The sequence below is a fragment of the Scyliorhinus canicula genome, chromosome 1 (assembly GCF_902713615.1).
Source record: "Scyliorhinus canicula chromosome 1, sScyCan1.1, whole genome shotgun sequence".
Lineage (NCBI taxonomy): Eukaryota > Metazoa > Chordata > Chondrichthyes > Carcharhiniformes > Scyliorhinidae > Scyliorhinus > Scyliorhinus canicula.
This window is the reverse complement of record NC_052146.1, coordinates 177403893-177431001: the sequence shown is the minus strand read 5'-3', so window position 1 is coordinate 177431001 and position 27109 is coordinate 177403893. Positions and strand designations below refer to the sequence as shown.

Below are 27109 nucleotides of genomic sequence, written 5' to 3'. Positions count from 1 at the left end.
AACCGGAGCACCCTGAGGAAACCCATGCAGACACGGGGAGAACGTGTAGACTCCGTACAGACAGTAACCCAGCAGGGAATCGAACCTGGGACCGTGGTGCTATGAAGTCACAGTGCTAGCCACTGTGCTGCCTTAAATGTAAATAAAGCAATGTAGATAAATAACCTATATTTGACATAATACCATTGTCTGGGAATAAGGTTAAGCTGACGATGTGCAATTATTTGGGGTGGAGGAAGAAAGTTAAAGGTTGTTTGAGCAGAACGTGCATGGATACATTCAAAGCTCTTTGTTGCAATTCCCAAAGTCTGGATCACATCAGTAACACTAACAAATGCATGACCTGCTCCCATCTGGACCACATAGAAAGGTGCAACTGGTTTTTTCCACCCCCTCAAAATATTACCCAAAAATGTATGAAATTAATTCAGGCTTTGTAAAATTGAATGTGCCAACAACTATTTTATTAAGAAAACAAATGCAGAAATTCGGGTTTCAAATGCTGCAATTTGAGTTTTGTTCTGTTCTTAAAAATGTCTTGGGGCTTGAGAAGATGGGGCATTTTTGTGAACGCACTGTGGAAATTACCAGACAAAATGTTACATGGAGAACTAGAATGGGAATATTTTCAACTTTTATTGAAATGGGTGTTGTGCTTCATATTACAACAAAATTATCAAACCTTTTGTAGAAACAAAAATCACATACCTTTGATTTGAAAATAATTAAAAAAATCTTTGAACCCAAACCAGAGATAGATACAAAAAAAAGAACACCTGCCCAACACATTGTTGCACTTTGGTACCAACCAAATATGGACAATAATATTGTAGAATATACTTTGGAGGAGGGACATGCAAAAGGACTAGAGCTGACACATCTTTAACATATCCTGTCAACTTTTATACCTGCATGTAGCACAACTTTCACAATATTATATAGTCTTTTGTCAAATGTTTCCTTTCCACATATGAATCAGAAACAATTTTTCCAAAAAATAGTTCGATCCAAACCCTCTGCATTTCCCTACATCACTGTACCTTTTCCTGGTTGGGAGGATGAAGAAAGTACCAGTATTTACTCACTCTCGCCACTTAACTTCCAATAAATATTAATGCAAAAAGAGCAGTGCTTCATGGAAGCTAATCGAAGATACTGAGCTGCAAAGTAACAGATATTATTTTACTCTGTTCCCCTTCCTTTTTGTTGTCAAAAGTGTCAGGTCAAAGTTAAAGAAAGCATCACAGAGCTCTTTGCAATACATGGGTGCAATAATTATTGCCCCAAAGAAATGGCCATGTGCACAAGCTTTATTATTTAAGATATAAATACCCTTTAGGCAGTTGCTAGGAAATCAGCAAAGATTTGTCTCTTTACACATCATTGTAAACAATCAGGAGTGTTTATGCAGTTCCCTTCTTGCGTTTAATTTGCAAAAATCAGCAGGGTTATTGAAACATTCAGCAGAGTAAATGACAGGCAGGCTCCTCCCATCCAGGTCTGCTGGGCTGGGTGTCCCATCAGGCTGTCAATAGATAGGCACAATGGTTAAACTTTTAGCATGTCCTCATCACTGTCATCATGAAATGTTAGATTTGTGGAGTCATTTGCCGGTTTGTTTCGCTTCGTTTGCGGTTTTGATTTTCCCTTTCCCCCCTTCCTTTCACTATGTAAGCCAAGCAAATCTTCATCACTCTCATCATGAAAGTGCTTGTTCTCTGAATGCCACTGCTTAGGTTTGCCCGTGGCCTTGGTCAAGTTGATTTTCACTTGTGGCATTGTCAAAACCTCATCTTCACTATCCTGATCATCCAACGGGAATGAACTGAAAACATCAGCATTTACAGCTTTCGTGACATGGTTCAAGCCATTTTGCTGGCACTCTTTTGCTGGTTTCAGTCCACTCTCAGTCACCGTGATTTCTTCCATCAACCATTCGGTCTCATTTTCATCACCCTCCTCTTCCCCGTTAATCTGATTGAGGGGGAGAAAAAGTAAAATTACTTCTCATCCTTGTTTTACAAAGGTACTTGAGCATTTGGAGCACTATTCCAGCCTTGCCTTTCAGTGTGTGCTAGAGTTCTAATAAAGCAGCCTCAACTAATTTCATTTTAATTTAACTTCGTTTTGGTTTATTTTGACTTTCTGACCACCACCCAATCGCCTCAATAACTGCAAATCTCATTACCATATTGATCTGCCCTACAATAAGACAACACGGCGGCACAGTGGTTAGCACTGCTGCCTCAGTGCCAGGGATCCAGGTTCAATTCCGACCATGCGTAACTGTGTGGAGTCTGCACATTCTCCCAGTGTCTGCGTGAGTTTCCTCCAGATGCTCCGGTTCCCTCCCAGTCCAATAATGTGTAGATTAGGTGGGGTTACTCCGATAGTGCGGGGGAGTGGGCCTAAGGTGCTCTTTCAAGGGGTTGGTACAGACTTGATAGGCAAAATGGCCTTGTTCTGCACTGTAGGGATTCTAATACTGGTTTACATAAAGTTCATCCACACCGTTTCAACAGCTTTTCTCTTGCCCCTGAACCTCTGACTTCTTGTTTCTGAAGTGAGGCTTGAATTTGTGACATGGTGACTTAGATGATCATGTTATCACAGCAAAGGTTGACACAAGTCAAAAGGTAACAATGAATTTCTGATTTAGTTGACTGGTGGTACAGATCTGGAGTATTGTTGAAAAAAGGCTCATACTATCAAAGCTTTCCATCTTGGCTCACCAGGACAACTCAAGAATCCTAAATGTAAAGGGAACAACCATTGATACTGCACAAGAAGAGCGTGCTGGTTGGTTGGCAAGAGAATCAGAGTCCACTTGCCAACTAACCAGCACTTTCTTTACATGCAGTATAAATTGTTGCTTCCTTTAGTTAGTATTCTTGAGTGTTGTCCTGACGAGCGCAGGATCAAAAGCTTTGACAGCATGCATCTTTTTTGATCAAAATTAATGGGTTTATGCTTAGAAAGGAAGGGAGATTAACATCAACGGTTTGGGCCTGAATCGACAATACTAGGCCAGCGGAACAAGAAAGTTGGCTCAATGTAGAATTTGAGTAGGGGAGGGGGGTTGGAGAGATCAGGAGCTGGATCCGGGTTTGCTGATCCAGCTCCCGCTCGTCCCCCGCAAGCCTGGATCAAGCTCCCGATCTCCATCTGCAAATCTGAACCTGAATCCAGCTCTTGAATGCTCCCAACATTTCTATAATCTCAGCGACCATAACACTAGAGTGCCAAATCTAACTAATTTTCTTATTCACTTGGGTTTAGTATTGTAGATTCTGGCCCAACCCCTTTTAGTGTTAAACGTTCTTTACTTACTTTCCAAGCATAAACTCAATATTACCTTTTTACTTGGTTACTTTGTGTGCCAGTTTTGGCTGTGAGAACATACTTCAGTCAGCACATCATGAGTTCACACCTCACTTTAGAAATGTGAGCTTGTCATCTAGGCCAATTAAATGCAGCACTGAAAGAGTGCTGCAATATCAGAAGTGCTGTCTTTTGAATAAGGCACTAGTCTCTACATTATCATCTTTGTTAGTTTTGCTGAGCAGTAAAGGTGGACACGGTTTTGAAGAGCAATGCCTTCATAATTATTTACCTCAACCTGAAAATCAAATATAAATCAGTCGACTTATATTTTCCCTGTTGGATTATGCTTTGATAAATTGGCTGCTCTCTGGGCTGCAGAACAGTAACACACTTCAAAGTTAATGTAAAAGCAAATTCCTGCTGATGCTTGAATCTGAAACCAAATGCTGGAAAATCTCAGCAGGTCTGGCAGCATCTGTAGGGGCAGAAAAGAGCTAACGTCTTGAGTCCAGATGGCCCTTTGTCAAAGCTTTCGACTTGAAACGTTAGCTCTTTTCTCTCCTTACAGATGCTGCCAGACCTGCCGAGATTTTCCAGCACTTTCTCTTTTGGTTTCAAAGTTAATATAAACCATTTAGGATATTTAGAATGCAGGAGTCAAATTCTGTCACTGAGTCTACTAAATATAAACCAGCATTTCACTTCTGCATCATTTATTGTAGCTTTACACCTCCTTACCAGAAAATTGTAGCTTTTTATCTCCCTGTCAGTTATGCTTGGTGCCATTCTGCTTCCACTTACTAATTGGTACCTTAATATATTTCAAATATACCCCCTTAAATATATTGGTTTCAGTGCAATAGCTAACACGGTCTTCTGCACTCACCTTCAACACATTATTTCTTCCAACTTGAGCAAAGTGTACACAGGAAATGTATAATAAAGCTTTACCTTTGTGTATTTGTATGCAACTCCAGATCCCCTCCTGCAACAACCAGTCACTTTCTGTAGAATAATTTCCCTGGAAAAATGAAGAGAATTCTTAACAAATGAGTTGTAAGGGAAACCAGTCTTACATTCACATCCGATCTTTAACACTACAAATATAAGAACATGGCTTTATAATTATTACAACTTGCATTCTATAGCATCTCAGCAAAAAAAAAAACGAACAAGGTGCTCCAAAGGAGTATTACTAAATGAAATTTCACATCATGCACATTGGGAGGTATTTGGCCAAGTGACAAAGGGCATAGTTTAAGGATTATCTCGAGTGGCAGAGAGGCAGAGGGAGGAAACTCCAAAGTTTAGGCATTAGGCAACAGAAGTTATGGCCACCAATAATAGCAGGATGAAAATCAGGGATATGCAAGAGGCCAGAAATGGAAGAGCCGAGATCGGAGGGTTGCAAGGCTGATAGAGGGTACAGAGATAGGGAGGGACAAGGCCATGGAGGGACTTACAATTCAAGGGCACAGCTTAGATCAAGAGCCAACGTGGATCAGCAGGCAGAGACGATGGGTGAGGGCTTGGTGCAAATGAGAATACTGGGAGCAGAGTTTTGGACGAGTCCAAGTTTACAAAGGGTGCAAGGTGGGAGACCAGTCAGAAGAGAATTGGAATAGTTGGGTCTTCAGGTATTAGATATGTTTGAGGTTTTAACAGTTGGTGAACTGGGGCAGTGGGTGCAGATTGACAGCGTTAGGAGTGAAAATAGGTTGCCTTGGTAATGGAGAGAATACAGAGGTGGAAGCTCAGATCAGGGTCAAATAAGACAACGCTTTTGAACAATCGGCTTCAGTTTCAGACGGCAACAGAGAACGATGAAGTGACTGGCTAGGGATTTGAGTTGGGGGGAGATGAATATTAAATTTGGAGAACATCTCTGCTTATTTATTACTGGATTTGGTTGAGCAAGCTGGTGTTGTTAATATGTGTGGATGATTTTGCCAATCATGTAGACGGGAAATAGGAGGCGGCTAAGGATAGATCCTTATGGGGACTCCGGAGAGAACTACGTACAATTGATAAATTATTTTCAGATTTTCTTACACTGCAGAATAAATCTCCTCTGAGCTTTAACCAGTGCCACTTGAGTCTACAACTAAGTCCAGAAGTGTACAGACTGACCCTGGTGATTAAAAGCTACTTTATCAACAGTAAAATTAAAGTGGAAACTCCACAACAGAATTAGGGCGAAAACCAGCACCCTGTCATTCTTTTTGGTAACCTTTAAGAACTGCTTCCATTTACATATTATTTGTTGCAAAATATTTCATGTATTCTGAGGACATTACGAGTGCAGTGGACAATGCGGAACCGATGGATGTGGTGTATTTGGATTTTCAAAGGCATTCAACATGTGTTATGGGCCAGGGTTTAGAGAACACCAAGTATATCATGGAGTTCACCTGATCCACGACTTTTAATAGATTGTGGTTATGGGGAGCACAAGGGCCCACTTTACAGGTGTGATGCAGAGATCTAAAGTACTTTAAAACAAAACTATGTTTATTTATGAATCCGGTTAACACTTTATAAACCCAAAGTAAACATCTTGACAACCATCAACACCAATAATCCCCACAGATACAATATTCAGTAAGTAACCCTTCATAACTTCCCTAACAACATCCATAAGACCAAAATACACTTTTTACAGAAAGACAGCAGGTTTAAATTCTCTACAGAAACAGATACTACTTTGAAATCCTCAAATGGTTTGGAGACAGTCTGTGACTTGTGGAGTGGGATCATTATACAGCTGCTTGCTTTGCCTGCAGCTATCCAGCTCTGAAAATGAAACTAAAACACACTGTAGCTGCCAGCTCAAAAACAAAAGTGAAAGACAGCCAGCCCAGCTCCACCCACACTGACAGCACTGCAGCTATTTGATAAACACCCATTTCTTAAAGGTACATCCACTATAGCTATTTGATAAACACCCATTTCTTAAAGATACTCTCATATGACACAATGTGCCACGTAAAAGGCTGTTGCATAAGAAAAGCGTGCATGGCATTACAGTTAATGTATTAGCATGGATAGAGGATTGGTTAACTAACAGAAAGCAAAAAGAGTGGGGTGGGTGTTTTCTGGTTGGCGATCAGTGGCTAGTGGTGTGCCTCAGGAATCAGTTTTGGGACCACAATGGTTTACAAAGATGATTTGGAGTTGGAGACCAATTGTAATGTGCAAAAGTCTGCAGTGGGATATAGATAGTTTAAGCGAGTGGGCAAATGGAGTACAGTTTTGGTAAATGTGAGGTCATCCATTTTGGTAGGAATAACAGCAAAATAGATAATTTAAACGGTAAAAAATTGCAGCATGCTGTTGTGCAGAGGGACCTGGGTGTCCTTGTATATGAATCGCAAAATGTTGGTCTGTAGGTGGAGCAAGTAATTAAGGCGGCAAATTAAATGTTGTTTTTCATTGCTAGAGGGATGGAGTTTAAAAACAGGGAGGTTATGTTGCAGCTGTATAGGGTGCTGGTGAGGCCACACCTGGAGTACTGCGTACAGTTTTGGTCTCCTTACTTGAGAAAGGATGTACTGGCACTGGAGGGGCTGCAGTGGAGATTCACTAGTTTGATTCCAGAGTTGAGAAGATTGGCTTATGAGGAGAGACTCCTAGTAGACTAGGACTATACTCATTGGAATTTAGAAGAATGGGGGGGACGGAATTATGAAGGGAATAGGTAAGATAGAAGCAGAGAGGTTGTTTCCACTGGCGGGTGAAACTAGAACAAGGGGCATAGCGTCAAGGAAAGGGTGAGCAGATTTAGGACTGAGTTGAGGAGGAACTTCTTCACCCAAAGGGTTGTGAATCTGTGGAATTCCCTGCCCAGTGAAGCAGTTGAGGTTACCTTGTTGGATGTTTTTAAGGCAAAGATAGATAGATTTTTGAACGGTAAAATAATTGAGTGGACGGGTAAGTGGAGCTGAGTCCACAAAAGATCAGCCATGATCTTACTGAATGGCGGAGCAGGCTGGAGGGGCCAGATGATACTCATGTTCCTAGTTCTTATGTTTTTACTAATGGCATAGTGGAAACATTCGGCTGATTATATTTCCCTTCCTTGTTCTGGATTAGTTTCGGATTATGGGTTTTCACGTTAAATGTGCATGTTTAAACATGCAAGGTGACAAGTGTAGAACACACCAACATATTTTTAAAAAATCACTCGACAACAATCCAAAATTAGCCTTAATGTCTCCATAATCTTCACCAGGTAGATTGTATACTGACTATTCTTACAGAATCATATAGTCCTGCCTCAACACCCAAAATACAGTAATCACATAATGTTACTTATTTCCTATTAAGTTACTGAAAAACAAGGAAGGCAGAAATGGTTCGAATCTAAGATTACAATACAAAATGGACAAAGTCAAATTGTCAGGATAGAGAAGTCTAATAAGTTTAAACAGCTGGATAGAATAACAAGAGGATATTGGAAAATGGGCAAGGAAAAGTAGCAAAGTTAATTAATGATAAAAAAAAAATCAAGGAACAGATTGACCCTTTTGAAATGCTGGAATAGGTTACAAACAAGAACTACTAAAGCAGGTATTTTATACTTCGATTTGTGAAGGCAAAGGTTTGTCTGTGCTTTGGTTAATCAGTAAAATAGAAGTGACATTGAGGTGGTATTAGATTATAAATGGATTTAATGAACAGCATTGCAAGATCCAATACAACTTATTGAAGAAATGGGGGAAATCCTGTCTGAGTCACTGCTCGACTCAAATGTTAGTCACATTTTCAAATGGAATTAGATCAGGTCAAGGGGATAATTCAGCCTTATTATTGTGAAGCCAGTTTAGTTGATAGGGAATGAATTAAAATGTATGTGAATAGGAGTATAGTTATTAATAAGGGGCCAATAGGAGCCACTCTGTCCTTTATGCTTTTCATTAAATTTCGGAGGATATTAAATTTGAAGATACTACTAACACTTTCACATTTCTGTAAGGGGATCAGTAGATTGTAAGCATTTTTCCACAATTAAATGGGTTTATAAACATTCAATACCATTGAAATGTAGAGAAATAACATATTATCCGCATAAGGTCAGGTTATGTCAGCATCCATTAGAAGTAAAAGAGGAAAGCGACTTTAATCTAGTCAAAGGTCAGTAATGAATGCTTCCTACAATACAAGGTAGTTATTGAGTAATCAAGTGGGTCTAATAAACCTCAATTGAGTAATTAAGTACACAAAGCAGTGTATATTAGTTATGACTTCACCTGAAATTTGTCCCCATTTTCATGCCCATATGGGCTGAGCATTCAATTTCAAGGGAAAGTGCAGTGAAAATTAATTACCTCAACATATTTCTTGTGACATGTTGAGGTATTTATGATTTTATAACAGTAAAATAAACAGTGTAAATACAATTATAAACATAGTGCAAAAGCAGTCTTCCTCTCACAGGTCCCACCTTTTCTAGCCTCCTATTCTGCACTAAACTACACCCCCACCCCCCTTCTGCTGACGGTTAATTCTCCCTAAAGTTGTCGGCGAACCCTAACATTGACTCTCTCAGAGCGAACTTGATTTTCTCCTGACAGAGAAAGCTAGCCATGTCGGATAGCCAGGTCTCCAACTTCGGGGCTTTGAGTCCCTCCAAGCTAATAATATCCGTCTCCGGGCTACCAGGGAAGCAAAGACCAGAACGTCTGCCTCTTTCTCCTCCTGGATTCCCGGGTCTTCCGACACTCTGAAAATCGCCACCTCTGGACTTGGTGCCACCCTTGTTTTCAATACTTTGGACATGACGTCCGAAAACCCCTTCCAGAATCCCCCAAGCTTTGGGCATGCCTAGAACATATGGACATGGTTCGCTGATCCACCCGCACACCTTGCGCACCTGTCTTCCAGCCAAACGAACCTGCTCATCCTGGCCACTGTCATGTGAGCCCGGTGAATGACCTTAAACTGCATCAGGCTGAGCCTGGCACATGTTGTGGACGCACTGACCCTACTCAACGCATCCACCCAGAGACCGTCCTCCAACTCTCTACCTAATTCTTCCCATTTGTGTTTCAGCTCCTCCGTACGAGTTTCCTCTTACCCCATGAGTTACTTGTAAATGTCAGAAACCCTCCCTTTTCCTACCCACATTCTGGAAACTACCTGTCCTGTATCCCACTTGGTGGTAGGAGTGGGCTGGTTGAGACCTGCCTGCGTAGGAATACCCAAATTCATTTCCTCCCATCTGTTCAAATTTCAACTGCAGCTCCCTCAAGCTGGGAAAGCTCCACTCTATAAACAGGGCTCCCATCTTCTCAATCCCTGCTCTCTGCCATCTCTGGAACCCTCCATCCAGCCTCCCAGCTCCCTCTGCTCCCACATGTCTCCTCCATTGATCCCAGACTCTCAGGGCCGCCACCACCATGGGGCTGGTGGAGTAGTGTGCTGGCGGGAACGGCAGAGACACGTTATCAATGCCCCCAGATGAGTGCCCTTACAAGATGCCGCCTCTACTCGCTCGCACACACCCCCCACCTCTATCCACTTCCTAATCATGACTATATTCGCCACCCAGTAATAAGTACTAAAGTTGGACAGTGCCAGCCTACCCTCCCCCCGGCTGCGCTCCAACATCCCCTTTTTAACTCGCAGGGTCTTACCCGCCCATACAAAGCCCGAGATCACCTTGTTGACCCATTTTAAAAGGACCGAGGAATAAAGATGGGGAGACACAAGCACAAACAGAAATCTCTGGAGAACCGTCATTTTCACTGTCTGTACCCTCCCAGCCATTCCCACGCCACCCGGATGCCTAGGTACCGGAAGCTTCCCCCTACCACTCTAAACGGCAGCTCCCCAATTCCACATTTTTACCGAATTGAAATTTTACCATCTGCCATGGTGGGATTAGAACCCTGGACCCAAGAGTCCGCTAGGTCTCCTGGATTACTAGTCCAGTGATAATACCACTACGCCACCACCTCCCCATCGTGCTCCATGTTGCACTGTCCAGGGTGAGCACTAATAAGGCAAACTGCATTTATTCTCTCTTCCAATCCATTCAGAAGTTAAGCAGGTAGGGAGAGAGTGAGGGTGCAGTGCTCCAGTTAAGTGTTTGCATTTAAAAATTTTGAACAAAATCCAACAGCTTCATCACTATTTTATTTATACCTTCTTTCCTGCTTGTAAAGTAATAAAATGAGTAGGCACGCAGTCAGCACCACCAAAAGCACACTGAGAACTGCACCCACAGCTCGGCTTCTCCCAGACAAACCCATGGCATCGTTTCCACTCTGCGACTTATCATCTGGAATCACAGGATTGACAGACCTGCACAGGTAGGAAAAGGAATGAGTTAGGCAGTTCACACTTGGAGGACTTTTCTTTGGGGCATCCAATTGTTAAAGCTCCTTGCCTGTGTTCCCTCTCCACGTCTGCATTACAAAGTTCTCAATGAACAAATACTCCTGCAAACTGCAACGGCCTTGGAGCAAGTATTTTTTCTTGTACTTCAGCCTTTTCAATTCTGGAGTCCATCAGCAGTAGGTTCAAAGTGCACAAACCACACTTGTATTTATGCAGCACTTTACATGGGCTCAAAATATTCCAAGCACTTCACTCAATGAAGTACTTCTCCAGAGTACTCACTGTTCTCGCACATGAAATGCAGAACCAATCTGTACATCGCAGGGTTCCACAAACAGCAATGTGAAACTGACCAGGTCATCATCTTAGCGAGTGAAGTTAGTTGAGGGAGAAATATTGGCCAAGTCTCCAGGGAGAACTGCCGTGCTGGTTTCAAATAGTAGCACAAGATCGCTGGAGTCCACTTTAGAAGGCAGGCATGCCTTCGATTTAACATCTCATCTGAAAGATGGCACCTCCAATAATAGAGCACGCACTCCCTTAGCACTGCACTGGAATGCCAGTCTGGATATGTGGTGAAGTTTCTGGAGTGGACTTCCGGTGTTGACCATGGGGTGGGTCGTCACTCAGAGCTTCTCCTGCTTGAAGGCTCAAAAAAAAACTAGCTCTTTTTACCAGATATTGGGTGGAACTTTGATGAAAAGGCATAGAATGCTGGAGGATTAGTTTCCCCCAGGAGTGGCATGTCTGCATCATCAGACCCAGCAGAAAACAGAGATTTGGCTGAAACGTTGGAACAGATTTGTGCTGCAGCAACAGCCAGTGTAAACATGCAGGTGGGGGAAGGGCTGATGCAAGCTGGAAGGCCCCAGATGGAGGAGCTGGTGGTTTTTATTAAGGCGGAATTCCATCAGCAGAGGAAGGAAATGCGTGAGGATCGTGCAAAGGCCATTCAAGAAGTGGTGACACCCCTGAAGAGTTCTTTGGAATGGGTGGAGAGGTGTTTGGGGTGCAGGGGGTCACAGATTCGGGAGATCGAATGAGTGATCTCAGACCACAGCGATCGTGTGGTAACTCTGGAGGCACAGGTGGGGCTCCTAGGAGACCTCTGTAAAATGTTGAAGGCGAAGGAGCAGGAGAAGCCTCGAGAAGACAGAACCTGCGAATAGTGGGCCTGCCTGAAGGAGTGGAAGGTGTGAGTGCCATGAGGTATGTCTCAAATATGAAGGGGTGCTAGATAAGTCACCTGAAGTGGGCCGAGCACATAGGTCCCTGAGGCAGAAGCAGAGAGCTGGGGAGCCGCTGCGGACGTTGACCGTGAGGCTCTAGAAATTTGTGTAGAAAGACTGCAATGGGCCAGGGAGAAGCGTACCTGCGACTGGGAGGGGAATAGTGTCCAAATTTATCAGGACATTGGAGCAGAGTTGGCGAAGCAGCAGGCAAGTTTCAACAAGGCCAAGGCAGTGCTGTACGAGCGGCAGATCAGGTTTGTGGTGCTCTACCCGGCAAAATTGTGGGTGCCGTTTGGAGACCGGGAATATTATTTAGAGACCCCAGAAGTGGCCGAAGACTTCATTAAGAAGCATAAACTGGAGGAAAACTGAGCGGACAATGTTTGGGAACCAGGGTGCTGGCACTTTATAATGGTTGGGAGCATGTTTGAAGTGGGGGTAGGGAGTGGGGAATATTCAGCTTTTTTGGGGGGCCGGGTTTGCTGTTTACTGTTGGAATTGTAAGGGGTGAAAATTATGTGGGATGGATGTTCCCTTCCGCCGCCCGCCCCCCCCCCCCCTCCCGTTTTCAGGAGCTGTTTATGTTCAACATTTGTTTGTTTGCTTTTGGAGAAGGCTGCCTGGAGTTCAGGAGCGGTCTTTGTTTGTGTGGGAGGGCAAGGTCAACAGGGAGCCTTCCTCCTTGAGCTGAGGAGTGTGGGGGTGGGGAGGAAAGGGGAGGTCATTGGTAGGTGTCTTTGCGCAGGGCTGCTGCGCTAGCAGGTTATGCTGGTGAACGGAAGTGAGGTAGTGGGGGAGAAGGCTGAGAGGGGTGGCAGGTTGTTACGACATGGCCGGGGGTGAGAGATGACATGGTCATGGACGGAGAAAGGGGCCATCTGGGATGGGCTCGGTACAGGGTGGAATTAAAGGGGCGAGAATGGGGACAATGACAGACGGTAGAGGGGACTGGAGGCACCAGCCTCCGGTAAGGCTGGTAACGTGGAACATCCAGGGACTGAATGGGCCGGTTAAGAGGTCGCGGATGTTCGTGAACGTCAGGAGCTTGAAAGCCGGGGTGGTCTTTCTGCAGGAGATGCACCAAGAAGGTGAAGGACCAGGTTAGGTTAAAGGAAGGGGTGGGTCGGGCAGGTTTTTCACTCAGGGTTTGATTTGAAATCGAAGGGAGTGGCAATTTTAATGAGCAAGAAAATGGGATTTGAGAGTGTGAAGGTGGTGAGGGATCCAGGTGGGAGATGCGAGATTGTGAGTGGGGTATTGGAAGGGGTATCGATGGTGTTGGCAAATGTGTACGCCCCAAATTGGGATGATGTGGGTTTTCTGAGGGGGTTTCTGACAGCGATTCCGGATTTGACCACGCACCAGTTTATCATGGGAGAAGAGTTTAACTGTGTCCTGGAGCCGAGGGTGGATAGGTCGAGCCCCAGGTCGATGGGTAGGGGATGAATGGCAAGGAAGCTGGAGGGGTTTATGAAAAGGATTTGTACGGTGGATCCATGGCACTTTCAGAGCCCAGGGGGAAGGGAGTATTCCTTCTTTTCACTATGAGGTGTATTCGAGGATTGATTACTTTGTAGTGACTCGGGAGATTTTGGTTGGGGTGGAGGGGGCAGTGTGTGCCAGGATCGTTATCGCGGACCATGCGCCCCACTGGCTGGATATTCGGTTCAGTACAGGACGAGAGCAGAGGCCGGGGTGGAGGCTTGATTGTGGTTGCTGGCGGATAGAGCATTTTTGTGATAAGGTGCGGACGACAATTAAGGAGTATGTGGAGTTGAATCAGAATGGGGAGGTGTCGGCGTGCATTTTGTGGGAAGCACTGATGCAGTGGTTCGGGGGAAAATTATTTTGTTCCCAGGCTCGTGCGGATAGGTATAGGAGGGAAGAATATGACTGTCTCGTGAGAAAGATAGAGGAAGTGGACAGGAAATATTCAAGGGTGTCCACCGTGGAGGGATTGGCGAACAGGAAAAAATTGCAGGGGCAATCTGACAGGCTGACAATGTGGAGGGCGGTAGGGCAACTGCTTAGGGCAAGGAGGATGCAATATGAGTATGGGGAGAAGGCGAGCCGCGTGCTTGTGCACCAGCTGCGGAGGTAGGCTGTGTCTAGGGAAATATTGAAGATACAGACTGGGGCTGGGGATGTGGTGCCAGAACCAGGGAAGATAAATGAGGCATTTAGGGAGCACTACTAGAGACTTTACAAGGCGGACCTGGGGGGAAAGAGGAGGGGGCAGGGGGCGGTTTCTGGACAAGCTGGAATTTCCCCAGGTGAAGGATGCAAAGAGCCAGGTGTTGGAGGAGCCCTTGGGGCTGAGGGAGGTGCTGGATGGTATCAGGGGTATGAAATCGGGGAAGGCCCTTGGCTGGATGGGTACCCACGGAATTTTATAAGGAATTTATAATGGACCTGGCACCACATCTGTCGGGGGCGTTCAGTGAGGCACTGGAGAAGGGGCAGTTGCCGGAGATAATGCCGCAGGCAGTAATCACGCTAATCCCCAAAAAAGGGGAAGGACCGGTTGGAATGTGGGTCGTATAGGCCCATATCACTATTAAACACAGATGTGAAAGTATTGGCCAAGTTGTTGGCTGGGAGAATGGAGGACTGAGTCCCGGAGGTGGTTGCAGAAGATCAAACAGGCTTTGTGGAAATATTAGCTGTTGAATGTGGTGATAAATCCACCGGGGGCTCTGGTACCAGAGGTGGTGGTGTTCATGGACATGGAGAAGGCATTTGATCAGGTGGAGTGGCAGTATTTGTTTGAGATTTTGGGAAGGTTTAGGTTTGGGCTGAGATTTGTGGCATGGGTCTGGTTGCTGTATGTGGCATCAAGGGAGAGGGTGAGGAAGAATGATATGAGCTCACAAAGCTTTGGCTTACACAGGGGTATGAGCCGGGGTGCCTACTGTAATCATTGCTGTTTGCGCTGGCCATAGCCGTTGGCGATGGCTTTCAGGGGGTTGGTGGAGTGGCAGGGGATTATGAGGACAGAGGGAACATCGAGTGTCACTATGTCGATGACCTCTTGCTGTATATTTCGGATCCATTGGAGTGTACGGGAAGGATCATGGGCCTGCTGGGGAGGTTTGGCTGGTGCTCGGGGTATAAACTGAATGTAGGGAAAAGCGAGGTATTCCCGGTGAATGAGCTGGCACAGCAAGCTAATTTAGGGGGGATGCCATTTACAGTAGCGAGGGATAGGTTTAGGTATTTCGGGATTCAGGTAACGAAGGAATGGACGGGGCTCCGCAAGTGGAACTTAACGAAGCTGGAGGCGGCGGCCAGGAAGGATCGTAAGAGGTGGGATGCACTGCACGTAATGTTGGCGGGGAAGGTCCAAGTGATGAAAATAACTATTCTGTTGAGGTTCTTGTTTATCTTTCAAGCTCACCCAATCATTATACTAAAGGCCTTTTTTCAGAAAGTGGGCACGGTCATTTTGGACTTTGTATGGGCGGGGAAGGTGCCGAGGGTGGGGAGAACCCTGCTACAGAGGCAGAGGTAGCAGGGGGGGTTGACGTTGCCAAACTTGCTTCATTATTATTGGGTAGCGAATGTGGACAAGGTGCGGCGATGGTGGGCAGGAGAAGGGCTCGAGTGGGTTAAGATGGAGGAGGAATCTTGTAAAGGGTCTAGTGTGAGGGGTCTGATGATGGCAGTGTTGCCAATGGCTCCAAGTCGGTATTCAAGGAGCCCATGGTTCAGTCCACAGTGAAGATATGGAATTAGTTGAGGAGGCATTTTAGGGTGGAAGGGATGTCGATGCTAACGCCGCTGTGTGAGAATCATAGGTTTGAGGCGGGGAAGATGGATAGTGTATACAGGAGGTGGAGGGAAGTGGGGCTGGTCAAGGTGAGGGATCTGTGTTTGGAGGAAGGATTTGCCAGTCTGGTGGAGCGAAGGGAGAGGGTAGAGCTGCCGATGGGGAGTTCAGGTATCTGCAGATTAGGAACTTTGCGCGAAACGTCTGGAGGGGATTCCCTAGGTTGCCAGAATGCACCCTGTTGGAGCGACTGCTGTTTCTGGATGTGGAAGGGGAGGGAAGAATTGGGTATCTATACACAAGTGTCTGGGGGAGCAGGGAGGCGGGCGAGTGAAGATAAAGGGGAAATGGGAAGTGGAGTTGGGAGGGGAGATCAATTGGAGAGTATGGAGTGAGGCACTGCGTAGGGTAAACGGGACCTCCTCTTGTGCAAGGATGAGCCTGATGCAGTTTAAGGTGGTACACAAGGTGCACATGACTCAGGTGAGAAAGAGTGGGTTCTTTCAAGGGGTAACAGATGAGTGTGAGAGATGTGGCATTTAATCGCTTAAATCTGTTTTGATGCATGTTTGTAAGAAAATACGTTTTTTTTTTTTAAAGTCTCTGGAGTGGGAATTGAGCCAACAATCTTCTGATTCAGAGTGCTGCACACAACCAAACTATGAAGATCATAAACAAATTGATAATTTCCTCTGGAAAGCAAAGATCATCATTCTTACACTTTCATATTTTGTATTGTGCTGGTATTGTTTACAATGTAGACATTGTGGTATATAACTTGTTGGTGGCTCAACACAACATCAATCACGTGGTTATGAAGCTTACATTTGTGGAAATTTATCTTTCCTTTGGGCCGAAGCATGGAATGTGGAAGGCCATTATCCCAATGTCCTCCTTTTATCCCCACTATGGACTCTACCGATTTATTCCATCACTCGTGTATGAGCTTTACGATGTTTCTTCTGAAGTAGTATTCACAGATAACCTTAGAAGCCTTCAGCCATTTTCAGCGCCAAATTTAGAAATGTTAGTTTGCACAAAGGAATTTTTTTACAAGTGGGAATCTCCTTTTCTCCAACATGATCTGGACTTCTGACTTGTTAGTGCTTTTTATCTTCCCACCTCAGTTATTCTACAGGTCAGTCAGAAAGTTTTCCTGCAGACTTCTTACAAAGTATCATCCCAGTTGTATCAAATGCTTTAAAATAATGAAAGTGACTTGGGGCTCAAAATGAATCATAACTCTTGAAATGCAGAGGAGGCTTGAGTTTGATCTTAGGGAGTTAAACGCATGTTTTTTGCAAAACAAAATTCTCAAATGAATATATATGCTGGATGAGACGAGACTTTGAACTTTTGAAAGCCTGCATAGAATTCTCAACGTATCAAGTTGGCTGTTTGCAGTTCAATTAAAAATTCAGCAACAAGACAAAAATGTAAAAGGAGAAATATTGAAAATCAGTCCCCTGCAGCTTAAATCTTTAAAGAGCTGGAGAAACTCACGTAAGTGCACAGACTGTTGATGTGTACCAGGTAAACAGGTACTGGCAGTCGGATGTCTCATGAAGGAAATCTGGTTTCCCTTCCCCTGTTGATTCACTGCAGTGAATTAGTATGGTGGAGGAAGCATTCTTGGATTTATCACGGCCACACACAGAGTTAGAAGAGAAAACTACATCCAGGTCATCATCTGGAAAACAAAATAAATGAACAGCAATGCAAAATCAAACCACAAGATCAATATGACCACCACATTATAAACAATCATGTGTTGGGAGCACTGTTAATAAACATGCTACAAAGATAGATACTAATGCATGGATTGAAGTGAAGAACAACTGGATTCAGAGCACGAAGGGGACCAACAGAATATTTGGTACAGGAATGAAAATAGAACATTGAACAGTACAGCACAGAACAGTCCCATCGGCCCTCGATGTTGTGCCGAGCATTGTTCGAAACCAAGATAAAGCTATCCCACTCCCTGTCATTCTGGTGTGCTCCATGTGCCTATCCAATAACCGCTTGAAAGTTCCTAAAGTGTTCTACTCCACTACCACAGCAGGCAGTCCATTCCACACCCTAACCACTCTCTGAGTAGAGAACCTACTTCGGACATCCCTCCTATATCTCCCACCCTGAATTTTAAAGTTATGCCCCCTTGTAACAGCTACATCCACCTGAGGAAATAGTCTCTGAACGTCCACTCTATCTATCCCCATCATCTTATAAACCTCTATTAAGTCACCTCTCATCCTCCTCCACTCCAAAGAGAAAAGTCCTAGCTCCCTCAACCTTTCCTCATAAGACCTATCCTGCAAACCAGGCAGCATCCTGGTGAATCTCCTTTGCACCATTTCCAATGCTTCCACATCCTTCCTATAGTGAGGTAACCAGAACTGCACACAATACTCGACATGTGGTCTCACCAGGGTCATGTATAGTTGCAGCATAACCCCGCGGCTCTTAAACTCAAGGCCCCTGTTAATAAACACTAGCACACTATAGGCCTTCTTCGCTGCTCTATCCACTTGAGTGGCAACCGTCAGAGATTTATGGACATGAACCCCAAGATCTCGCTGTTCCTCCGCATTCCTCAGAACCCTGCCGTGGACCCTGTAATCCGCATTCAAATTTTTTCTACCAAAATGATTCACCTCGCACTTATCAGGGTTAAACTCCATCTGCCATTTCTCGGCCCATCTCTGCATCCTATCAATGTCTCTTTGCAGCCTACAACAGCCCTTCACCTCATCCACTACTCCACCAATCTTGGTGTCATGACCCACTGATTAAATGAAGGTTAAGATTAAAATGTTTGACAATAGCAAAAATTAAAACTCTGAAAATTGGAATTGGTTGGAAAACATGAGACTCATTAGGATGTTTTACTGTAAAGATATTACATGAAACAAAGGCTAAAAAGTGCAATAGGATGAGGGTGTATGACATTATCATTCTTCTCAATATATAGGGCTGGATTTTAAAAGCATCGATGAAGGTAGTCAGCAGGATTTAATTTGCAGCAACAGTGTTTTACCTTCAGTAGTGTGCAGTGCATGGTACTGGACCGCAACGCTTGTTCAGTACTGGGCACTCACCAGGCTGTTCGATCAGTCAAATAAATTAATTCGACACCCCACCCAAAAGGAAACTAAAACAAAATCACTTTAATTTGGTTTATGTAAAAAGTTAAGATCAGGACATTCATGTGGGGTAACAGCTAAAATATTCTGAGTTTCAAAAACATTTTAATTTCTAATAATCGTTGAACATTCAATTAGAAACTTATTTTTGTTGTTGTTCATGGAAGTTTAACGAATCACACTGGTGTTAAAAACCCAGTTATGCCTGATTGAGCAAGTTGTAACGTTTTAAACGGTTTGAAATGGCAATGTGTGTGTGGGGGGGGGGGGGGGGGGGGGGGGGGGGGGGGGGGGGGGAGAAAGGTTGACATTCTCACTAACTTTAGCAAATCCTGGCCCTGAGGGGAGGCACAATGCCACTTGTGTCAGAGCTGAGTGACAGACAGCGTATCTTTAGGATTTCTACACCAACCGCACGCGCCTGACATCTTCAATTACAATCTGTTTCAATGACGCCGAATACCAACAGATTTGTCAACTGTCTCCACCTCACAATAACCCCAGCAAAATCCAACCCAATTAATTAATTGAGATACATGTCCTGGGTGACGTATGTTGCATGTCAATTTTACATTGACTTTGAATCCAACCTCAAGATAATTAAACATTCTGCACATATATTTGGAAGATAAGTCAAGATGATGATAGGTATGGATTGAAATCAATTGCAAAGTCAGACACTGGGAATCATTAGCCAAGAAGATCTTGCAAAATAAAAACACCAAAGAGTAAACATGAAACAGAGCAAACTGTCATTTATTTGGGGTACACAACATTAGATGGGCAAAGTAGCAATGAAGTTAAGAGGAAACCAATTGTAGCACAGATGTTTGTAGCACAGATGTTTCTGAAGAGTTTTTATGCATCATAAAGTCAAGCTGGGCGAGATGTAGAATGTTTAAGATGTGTGGCCAATGATATTGTGCGGGTGTGAAAACAATACCTCGGAAAATGTTGGATGCTACAGAAATTTAGTTGGATAGAAAGACTGATTAATGAAAACTTGAGTTAGCAGAAGACATTTAAGGAAGCTCATTAAGGGAACAATCAGGAGTATATTCTTCAGGAATCATGGGAAGTTATTGGGTTTGTTACTGCCTGGGAAAACGGGAAGCAGAGCAAGGAGGAAGGCAAAGAACATTTATTGGTGATGTGATGGACAGTGCAGTTGTGTAAAGACACAAAACTGTAGAGTGCACTAGTCATCAGCCTCCAGACCACAAGCAAATTATAGGTTAGACAAGCTTTAGATAAATAAGCCCAAAGGTCATTTTAGAAATCATGCCTGTACACCATTTTTAATATGCTTTTGGCTGAGTTGAGATCAATTCGAGAGCTCAATTGACATTGAGCTTCTAAGATAAATGACCATTTGCAATTCATTCACTCCCTTTAAAAACAAAACTCTGCACTTGACTGTCACCCTCTAGCAGTCGTCTTTGCTTTTATTGTGCCATTAACTACAAGTTGACAAGAGTAGTTTGTGTCAGGAATAAGAAAACATTTCCTCACAGATGGTGGTTAGCCTTCGGAACAGTTTACTTCAAAAAAATTTGTTCATGGGATGCGGTGTCGCTGGCTCGGCCAGCATTTACTCTGCATCCTTAGTTGACCTCGAGAAGGTGGTGCGGAGCCATATTCTTGAATCCCTGTGGTCACATGGTTTAGGTACACTCAAAAGTGCTGTTAAGGGACATCCAGGAGTTTGATTCAGTAACAGTGAAGGAACAGTCAAGGGGCAAGTAGTTTAGATCTCAAATTAAACACGTACCATGGGAAACGCACACGTTGTAAATGATAGTCAGAACTGGGAAGAGAACACACAGCATTGTTTCCTGACATCGAAATTTTCTATATTCCTTGAACTCTCAAAGGTCCAGGAAACTACAGTAACCCTAATCCTGCTTACTCCTAGCTAATCTCTCCAGGTGGAAATATGTTTCTCTGTTGCAAATTTGTTCAACTCGATCTTAAGGGACTATAAAGAATCCAAAATCCATACAAACCCCATGCTTAGGATAGCCAGGTAAGGAACGTGGAGATAAGCAGACATAGCGATATTCTATCCTTGTATTCCCGGTGACAGATTCATTCAACCACCATCAGCTCCTGATCTGTGTTCATTCACAAACTCTATATAAGGAACTTGTGCAGTAATATCAATTTCTACATGTTACACAAAGCCACTTGTGTCCACTGCACATTCTAAAATTCCCTTTTCCATGTGGAATATCCTTCAGTCCTTCTCTGCCCCTTAGTTGCCCTTTTCTCCACAAGCAACATCTATACCTTTTCTCTATCTCTGACCAAAGCTTCCAGCTCTCTATCACAATTCATTTGCTAGGATTCTTCTCCTGCTGTCCGAGGATGAGATCCTTTCTGAATAGCAGACAACTTTTCATTGTTTCAGTTCGCAGAATTTACATTTGATTGTCACTTTCTTACCCTCCATATAATCCAATCCATTTCACGTTTTTTTTTATTGCAGAAAAGTAGAGAAAAATTAATATTTGGATAATTACAGTTTTTAATTAGACAGTATAAGCATGTTGATGCTAAACGTGTTACAAACACACCAACAGCAGAGTGAGGCTTTTAATTAAATAATAATGGTTATAGGAAAAAAGGACATGCATTTATGAGTGTATTATATAATATATAGTTCTATTCGTGAACTCCGACATCTCAAAGTACTTTGCAGCCGATTAAGTAATTTTGAAGTAGTCACTGCTGTAATTTTGGAAATGCAGCTGCCATTTTGAACACAGCAAGACCTGACAAACAGTAATGTGATCATGGCTGGATAATCTCTTTTAGTTATGAGGGAGAAATGCTGGCCATGACACCAAGGAGAACTCCCCTGCTCTTATTCAAAACAGGGCTTTGGATATTTTACATCTAGCCGAGCCCACTGACTGTGCCTTGGTCTCCGTATGCCATCTGAAAGATCGCATTTCCGATACTGTACTGAAAGTGTTGAGAGAAATTATGCGCTGAAGCCTGGATATTTTACAGACTGAAATATTCGAGGAAGGTTACAGCAGGTTGATATCAACTTTGCTGTATGATGTTAATGGCAGAAACCGATCTTTCAGTAAATAAACCATTAAAGAAACCAAGGAAATTAATGAATATGAAGTTTTTACCTTCAAGATAGTATTTTGCTTTAGACGCTATGCCAATGCGCCTGAAGTAAGGCTGGTTAGTTTTGACCTGGCAGATATTGGATCCTTGGCACGGAGTATGTTCAGGATCCGCGATTCCAGAAAGCTGAATATCGTAGGTATACGAGTCACCATTTGATCTAATATCACCTGAAGCGTGGTACAACCTGCAACACAGTATGCTAAATGTGTAATCTGTAGTCTTCAGTGCGAAACCTGATCAGCAAAAACAATCTGTACACTAGAGCTCTAAAAATGGGTAAAATAGGTTAATCACGTGAAGATTATTCAGACCATTTAGAGCCAAATTTTGTTCCACTATTTAATGGTTTACAGAAATTTTTTTTAATAAATGTATTTTATTCCAAACTTATTCAAAAAATACAAAAACATAATAATCCTGGGAACACTCTCCCCAACTCAGTTTTACAGTCTGTACAAGTTTTTCCCCTTTTTCAACTCCCCCCCCCCCCCCCCCACCCCCCCCCCCCCCCCCCCCCGTTAACAACTCCTCGAACATGGTCACGAACAATCCCCACCGTGCCTCAAAGCCCTCTGCTGAACCCCTCAATTCAAACTTTATTTTTTCCAACTGGAGGAAGTCGTACAGATCCCCTAACCAGGCCGCCTCCCCCGGCGGTGTAGCTGACCACCATTCCAGCAGAATTCTTCACCGGGCAACCAGAGAGGCGAAGGCCATGCATCAGTCTTCCTCCCCTCCATCAGCTCCCACATTTCCAATACCTCAAAAATTGCCACCATTGGATCCAGCCTGACTTCCACAATCTTTGCTAACATCCTGAACACTCCCTCCCAGTACCTCTCCAACTTCTCGCAGCCCCAGGACATGTGTGTGGGGTTGCTGGTCCTCGCTCCCACTTCTCACACTCGCCTGTCAGCCCCCCGGGAAGAGGCCACTCATCCTCACAAGAGTCACGTGCACCCTGTGTATCATCTTAAACTGTATCAAATTCATCCTCGTACACGGAGGTCAAATTCACCCTAAGCAATTCCTCACACCACAGCCTATCCTCCCCTCCTCCCATTTCTCCTTGATTCTCACTATCTACGTACCTGCTCTCCCAGCCATCTATATATGTCCCCAATCCAACACTCCCCTTCCACATCCAGAAGCAGTAACTAGTCCAAAAGGGTACATTTCGGCAGACTGGAAAATCCTTTCCACATCTTCCTTGCAAAGTCCCTTACTTGTAAATACCTGAATACCAAAGGGGCTGGTTTAGCTCACCAGGCTAAATCGCTGGCTTTTAAAGCAGACCAAGCAGGCCAGCAGCACGGTTCGATTCCCGTACCAGCCTCCCCGGACAGGCGCCGGAATGTGGCGACTAGGGGCTTTTCACAGTAACTTCATTGAAGCCTACTCGTGACAATAAGCGATTTTCAATTCACTTCCCTTCAGGAGCTCTGCCCTCTCCTGCGCGCAGCTCCTCCAGGCTTGCGAACCTCTCTTCCAAATACAAATCCCTCTCCTCACTTGCCCCACCTCTGTACATACCATCCGTCTCCCATGGCTTAAACCTTTGGTTCTCTCACAACAGCGTTAACACCGACATTCCCTCCATCCTAAAATGTCTCCACAGCTGGTTCCACACTCTTATCGTGGACCGTACAACTGGGCTCTCAGTATATTTCCTCGGTGCCAGAGGTTGTGCCACCGTCACCATGACCCTCAGACTGGACCCCCTACAGGATTCATCCTCCATCCTAACCCACTCTAACCCCTCTCCTTCCTACCACCACCTCACTTTCTCTACATTCGCTGCCCAATAGTGCAGCAGGTTCGGTTACGCCAACCCCCCCCCCCCCCTCTGCCTCAGTGCCTTCTTTACCCTTGGCACCTACCCCCACCCATATAAACTCTGAAATGACTGTGCCCAACTTCTGAAACAAGGCCTTTGGAATTAAGATCGGGAGAGTCTGGGATATAAATAAGAACCGTGGCAGGATATTCATTTTCACCATATGCAACCCGAAACTCTGTGAGCTCATCTCATTGGTCCGTACACTCGCCACTGGGCCACGCACCGCAGAAGCACCCATACCACAATCTTTGCCCCAACCTTTCCCAGGACCTCAAACAGGTACCACCACTCCACCCGATCAAATGCCTTCTCTGCGTCCATACACATCACTACCTACAGTGCCCATCCTCTCGATGGGGTCATGATCACCTTCAATAGTCGCCTTATATTACTCGAGTTGTCTGCCCTGCACCTAGCCCATTTGGTCCTCTGTAACCAACCCCGGAACGCATTGTTCCATCCTCCCCGCCACATACTTAGCCAACACTTTCATGTCTGTACTCAACCATGGTAAGGGCCTGTATGACCCACACTCCAGCAGGTCGTTCCCTTTCTTTGGTATTAGCGTAATCGTTGCCTGTGTCATTGTCTCCCTGAGCTCCCCCTTCTCCAGGCGCCTCGCTAAATGACCCCAGTGAGGTGTGGTGCCAGTTCCGCCGCAAACTCCTTATAAAATTCCGCCGGGTATCCATCCGGCCCCCGGGGCCTTCCCTGACGTCATCCCTCTTATAGTCTCCATTACCTCCTTCAGCCCTCGAGGCTCCTCTAGCATCTGCCTCCTTTCCTCAGCCAGCCATGGAAGTTCCAACCCATCCAAGAACCGCCCCATATCCCCATCCTCACCCCCTGTACAATTCCTCATAATATTCCCTGAACGCCTCGCTTATCTTCCCTGGCTCCGACACTACCTCCCCCTCCCCTCTCCATACCGTCAAGATTTCCCTGGACGCAGCCTGCCGCCTTAGCTGATGGGCTAACATGAGGCTCGCCTTCTTTCCATATTCTTACTGCACCCCCCTCGCCACCCAATCACCCTTCTCGTCGTCAAACTGCCCCTGTAACTTTTGTCTTCACCAATCCCTCCATGGTGGCCGCACTTGAATACTCCTTGTCCACCTCGGCCATTTCACTCAATAATCGTTTGTACTCCTCTCCTTTTCTGATCTGTGCGCCTTGAATGAGATCATTACCCCCCAAACCACCACTTTCAACGCCTCCCAGAAAGTGGCCACTGATACCTCCCCATTTTGGTTCAACTCTGCATAGTCCTTAATCACCGACCGCACTTTATCATAAAACCCCCTGGGATTTAACTTGTTTTAAGAGTAGATACTGTGACAAGACACGACAAAACAGGTTTTCTTCACATCCACTGCTTTCAAAAGTTCATGTGCACAAACAAATGAAAGTTGAATGAAAAATATGAAACTAATCAAAATGTACAACACTTACTTCGAATAAATAGCTGACAAATCGACTTTTTGGCCAGTTGCTGGGCTTTTAATGGCTCCATCTACCACATAAACCTCTTGTGGTTTTCTGGCACATGCTGCACGAGTCTCCCACATGATTAAAAACTCGCATTCCTTTTCATCAAAGCTGTGAAGAAAAACATTTGAGGCATTGGGCAGGCACATGGATGTACACCATTCGAAGCAAAGATCAAGAATCCACAAAATGTATTCAGCAGAATGTAAAACAAATTGAGATACGATTGGACAATTTTGGACTCGAAGATTAAAGTGCTGGCCAAAGTGAAATGTTTTGCTCCTCACCCCGAATAGGTTCCCCCTTCAAATTTCCTCCAAAATTCACACTAGTTACGGAGGCACAACCACTGAAATACTTGGGGCCGCATTTCTGGGATGCAAAATCTAACTTCAAGTGGTTTATTCACCTTGAATGAGCATTGGATTTAGGAAAGGTATGTATCATGCAACACAAGATCATTTATGTTGAACTTGAATGTAATAATTCAAATAGAACATAGAACACTACAGCGCAGTACGGGCCCTTCGGCCCTCGATGTTGAGCCGACCTGTGAAACCATCTGAAGCCTATCTGTCCTACACTATTCCATTTTCATCCATATGTCTATCCAGTGACCACTTAAATGCCCTTAAAGTTGGTGAGTCTACTACTGTTGCAGGCAGGGCGTTCCACACCCCTACTACTCTCTGAGTAAAGAAACTGCCTCTGATATCTGTCCTATATCTATCACCCCTCAATTTAAAGCTATGTCCCCTCGTGTTGGTCATCACCATCCGAGGAAAAAGACTCTCACTGTCCACCCTATCTAACCCTCTGACTATCTTATATGTCTCTATTAAGTCACCTCTCAGCCTTCTCCTCTCTAACGAAAACCTCAATTCCCTGAGCCTTTCCTCGTAAGACCTTCCCTCCATACCAGGCAACATCCTAGTAAATCTCCTCTGAACCCTTTCCAAAGCTTCCACATCCTTCCTATAATGTGGTGACCAGAACTGCACGCAGTACTCCAGGTGCGGCCGCACCAGAGTTATGTACAGCTGCAGCATGACCTTGTGGTTCCGAAACTCAATCCCCCTGCTTATAAAGGCTAGCACACCATATGCCTTCTTAACAGCCCTATTAACCTGGGTGGCAACTTTCAGGGCTTTATGTACCTGGATGCCAAGATCTCTCTGTTCATCTACACTACCAAGAATCTTGCCATTAGCCCAGTACTCTGCATTCCTGTTACCCCTTCCAAAGTGAACCACCTCACACTTTTCCACATTAAACTCCATCTGCCACCTCTCAGCCCAGCTCTGCAGCTTATCTATGTCCCTCTGTATCCTATAACATCCTTCAGCACTATCCACAACTCCACCGACCTTCGTGTCATCTGCAAATTTACTAACCCGTCCTTCTACACCCTCTTCCAGGTCATTTATAAAAATGACAAACAGCAGTGGCCCCAAAACAGATCCTTGCGGTACACCACTAGTAACTGAACTCCAGGATGAACATTTGCCATCAACCACCACCCTCTGTCTTCTTTCAGCTAGCCAATTACTGATCCAAACCGCTAAATCACCTTCAATTCCATACTTCCTTATTTTCTGCAATAGCCTACCGTGGGGAACCTTATCAAACGCCTTACTGAAATCCATATACACCACATCAACAGCTTTACCCTCATCCACCTGTTTGGTCACCTTCTCGAAAAACTCAATAAGGTTTGTGAGGCATGACCTACCCTTCACAAAACTGTGCTGAGTATCGCTAATCAACTTGTTCTTTTCAAGATGATTATAAACCCTATCTCTTATAACCTTTTCCAACATTT

The 27109-nt window shown here is 44.5% G+C and overlaps 1 protein-coding gene across 2 annotated transcripts in view; it reads right to left on the bottom strand.

Annotated features, from left to right (window-relative positions):
• Positions 1 to 616: 616 nt before the first annotated feature.
• Positions 617 to 27109, bottom strand: part of igf2r (insulin-like growth factor 2 receptor) — a 214653-nt gene continuing 188160 nt past the window's right edge. For both annotated transcript variants that reach the window (XM_038803333.1, XM_038803343.1), the window contains 6 exons: positions 25252 to 25398; positions 21959 to 22143; positions 17170 to 17356; positions 10471 to 10629; positions 4276 to 4345; positions 617 to 1974 (listed from right to left, as the gene is read on the bottom strand). In XM_038803333.1, coding sequence (XP_038659261.1) covers positions 1549 to 1974; positions 4276 to 4345; positions 10471 to 10629; positions 17170 to 17356; positions 21959 to 22143; positions 25252 to 25398 — 1174 coding nt within the window. In that variant the 3' untranslated portion in view covers positions 617 to 1548. The remainder of the gene's footprint in view (positions 1975 to 4275; positions 4346 to 10470; positions 10630 to 17169; positions 17357 to 21958; positions 22144 to 25251; positions 25399 to 27109) is intronic.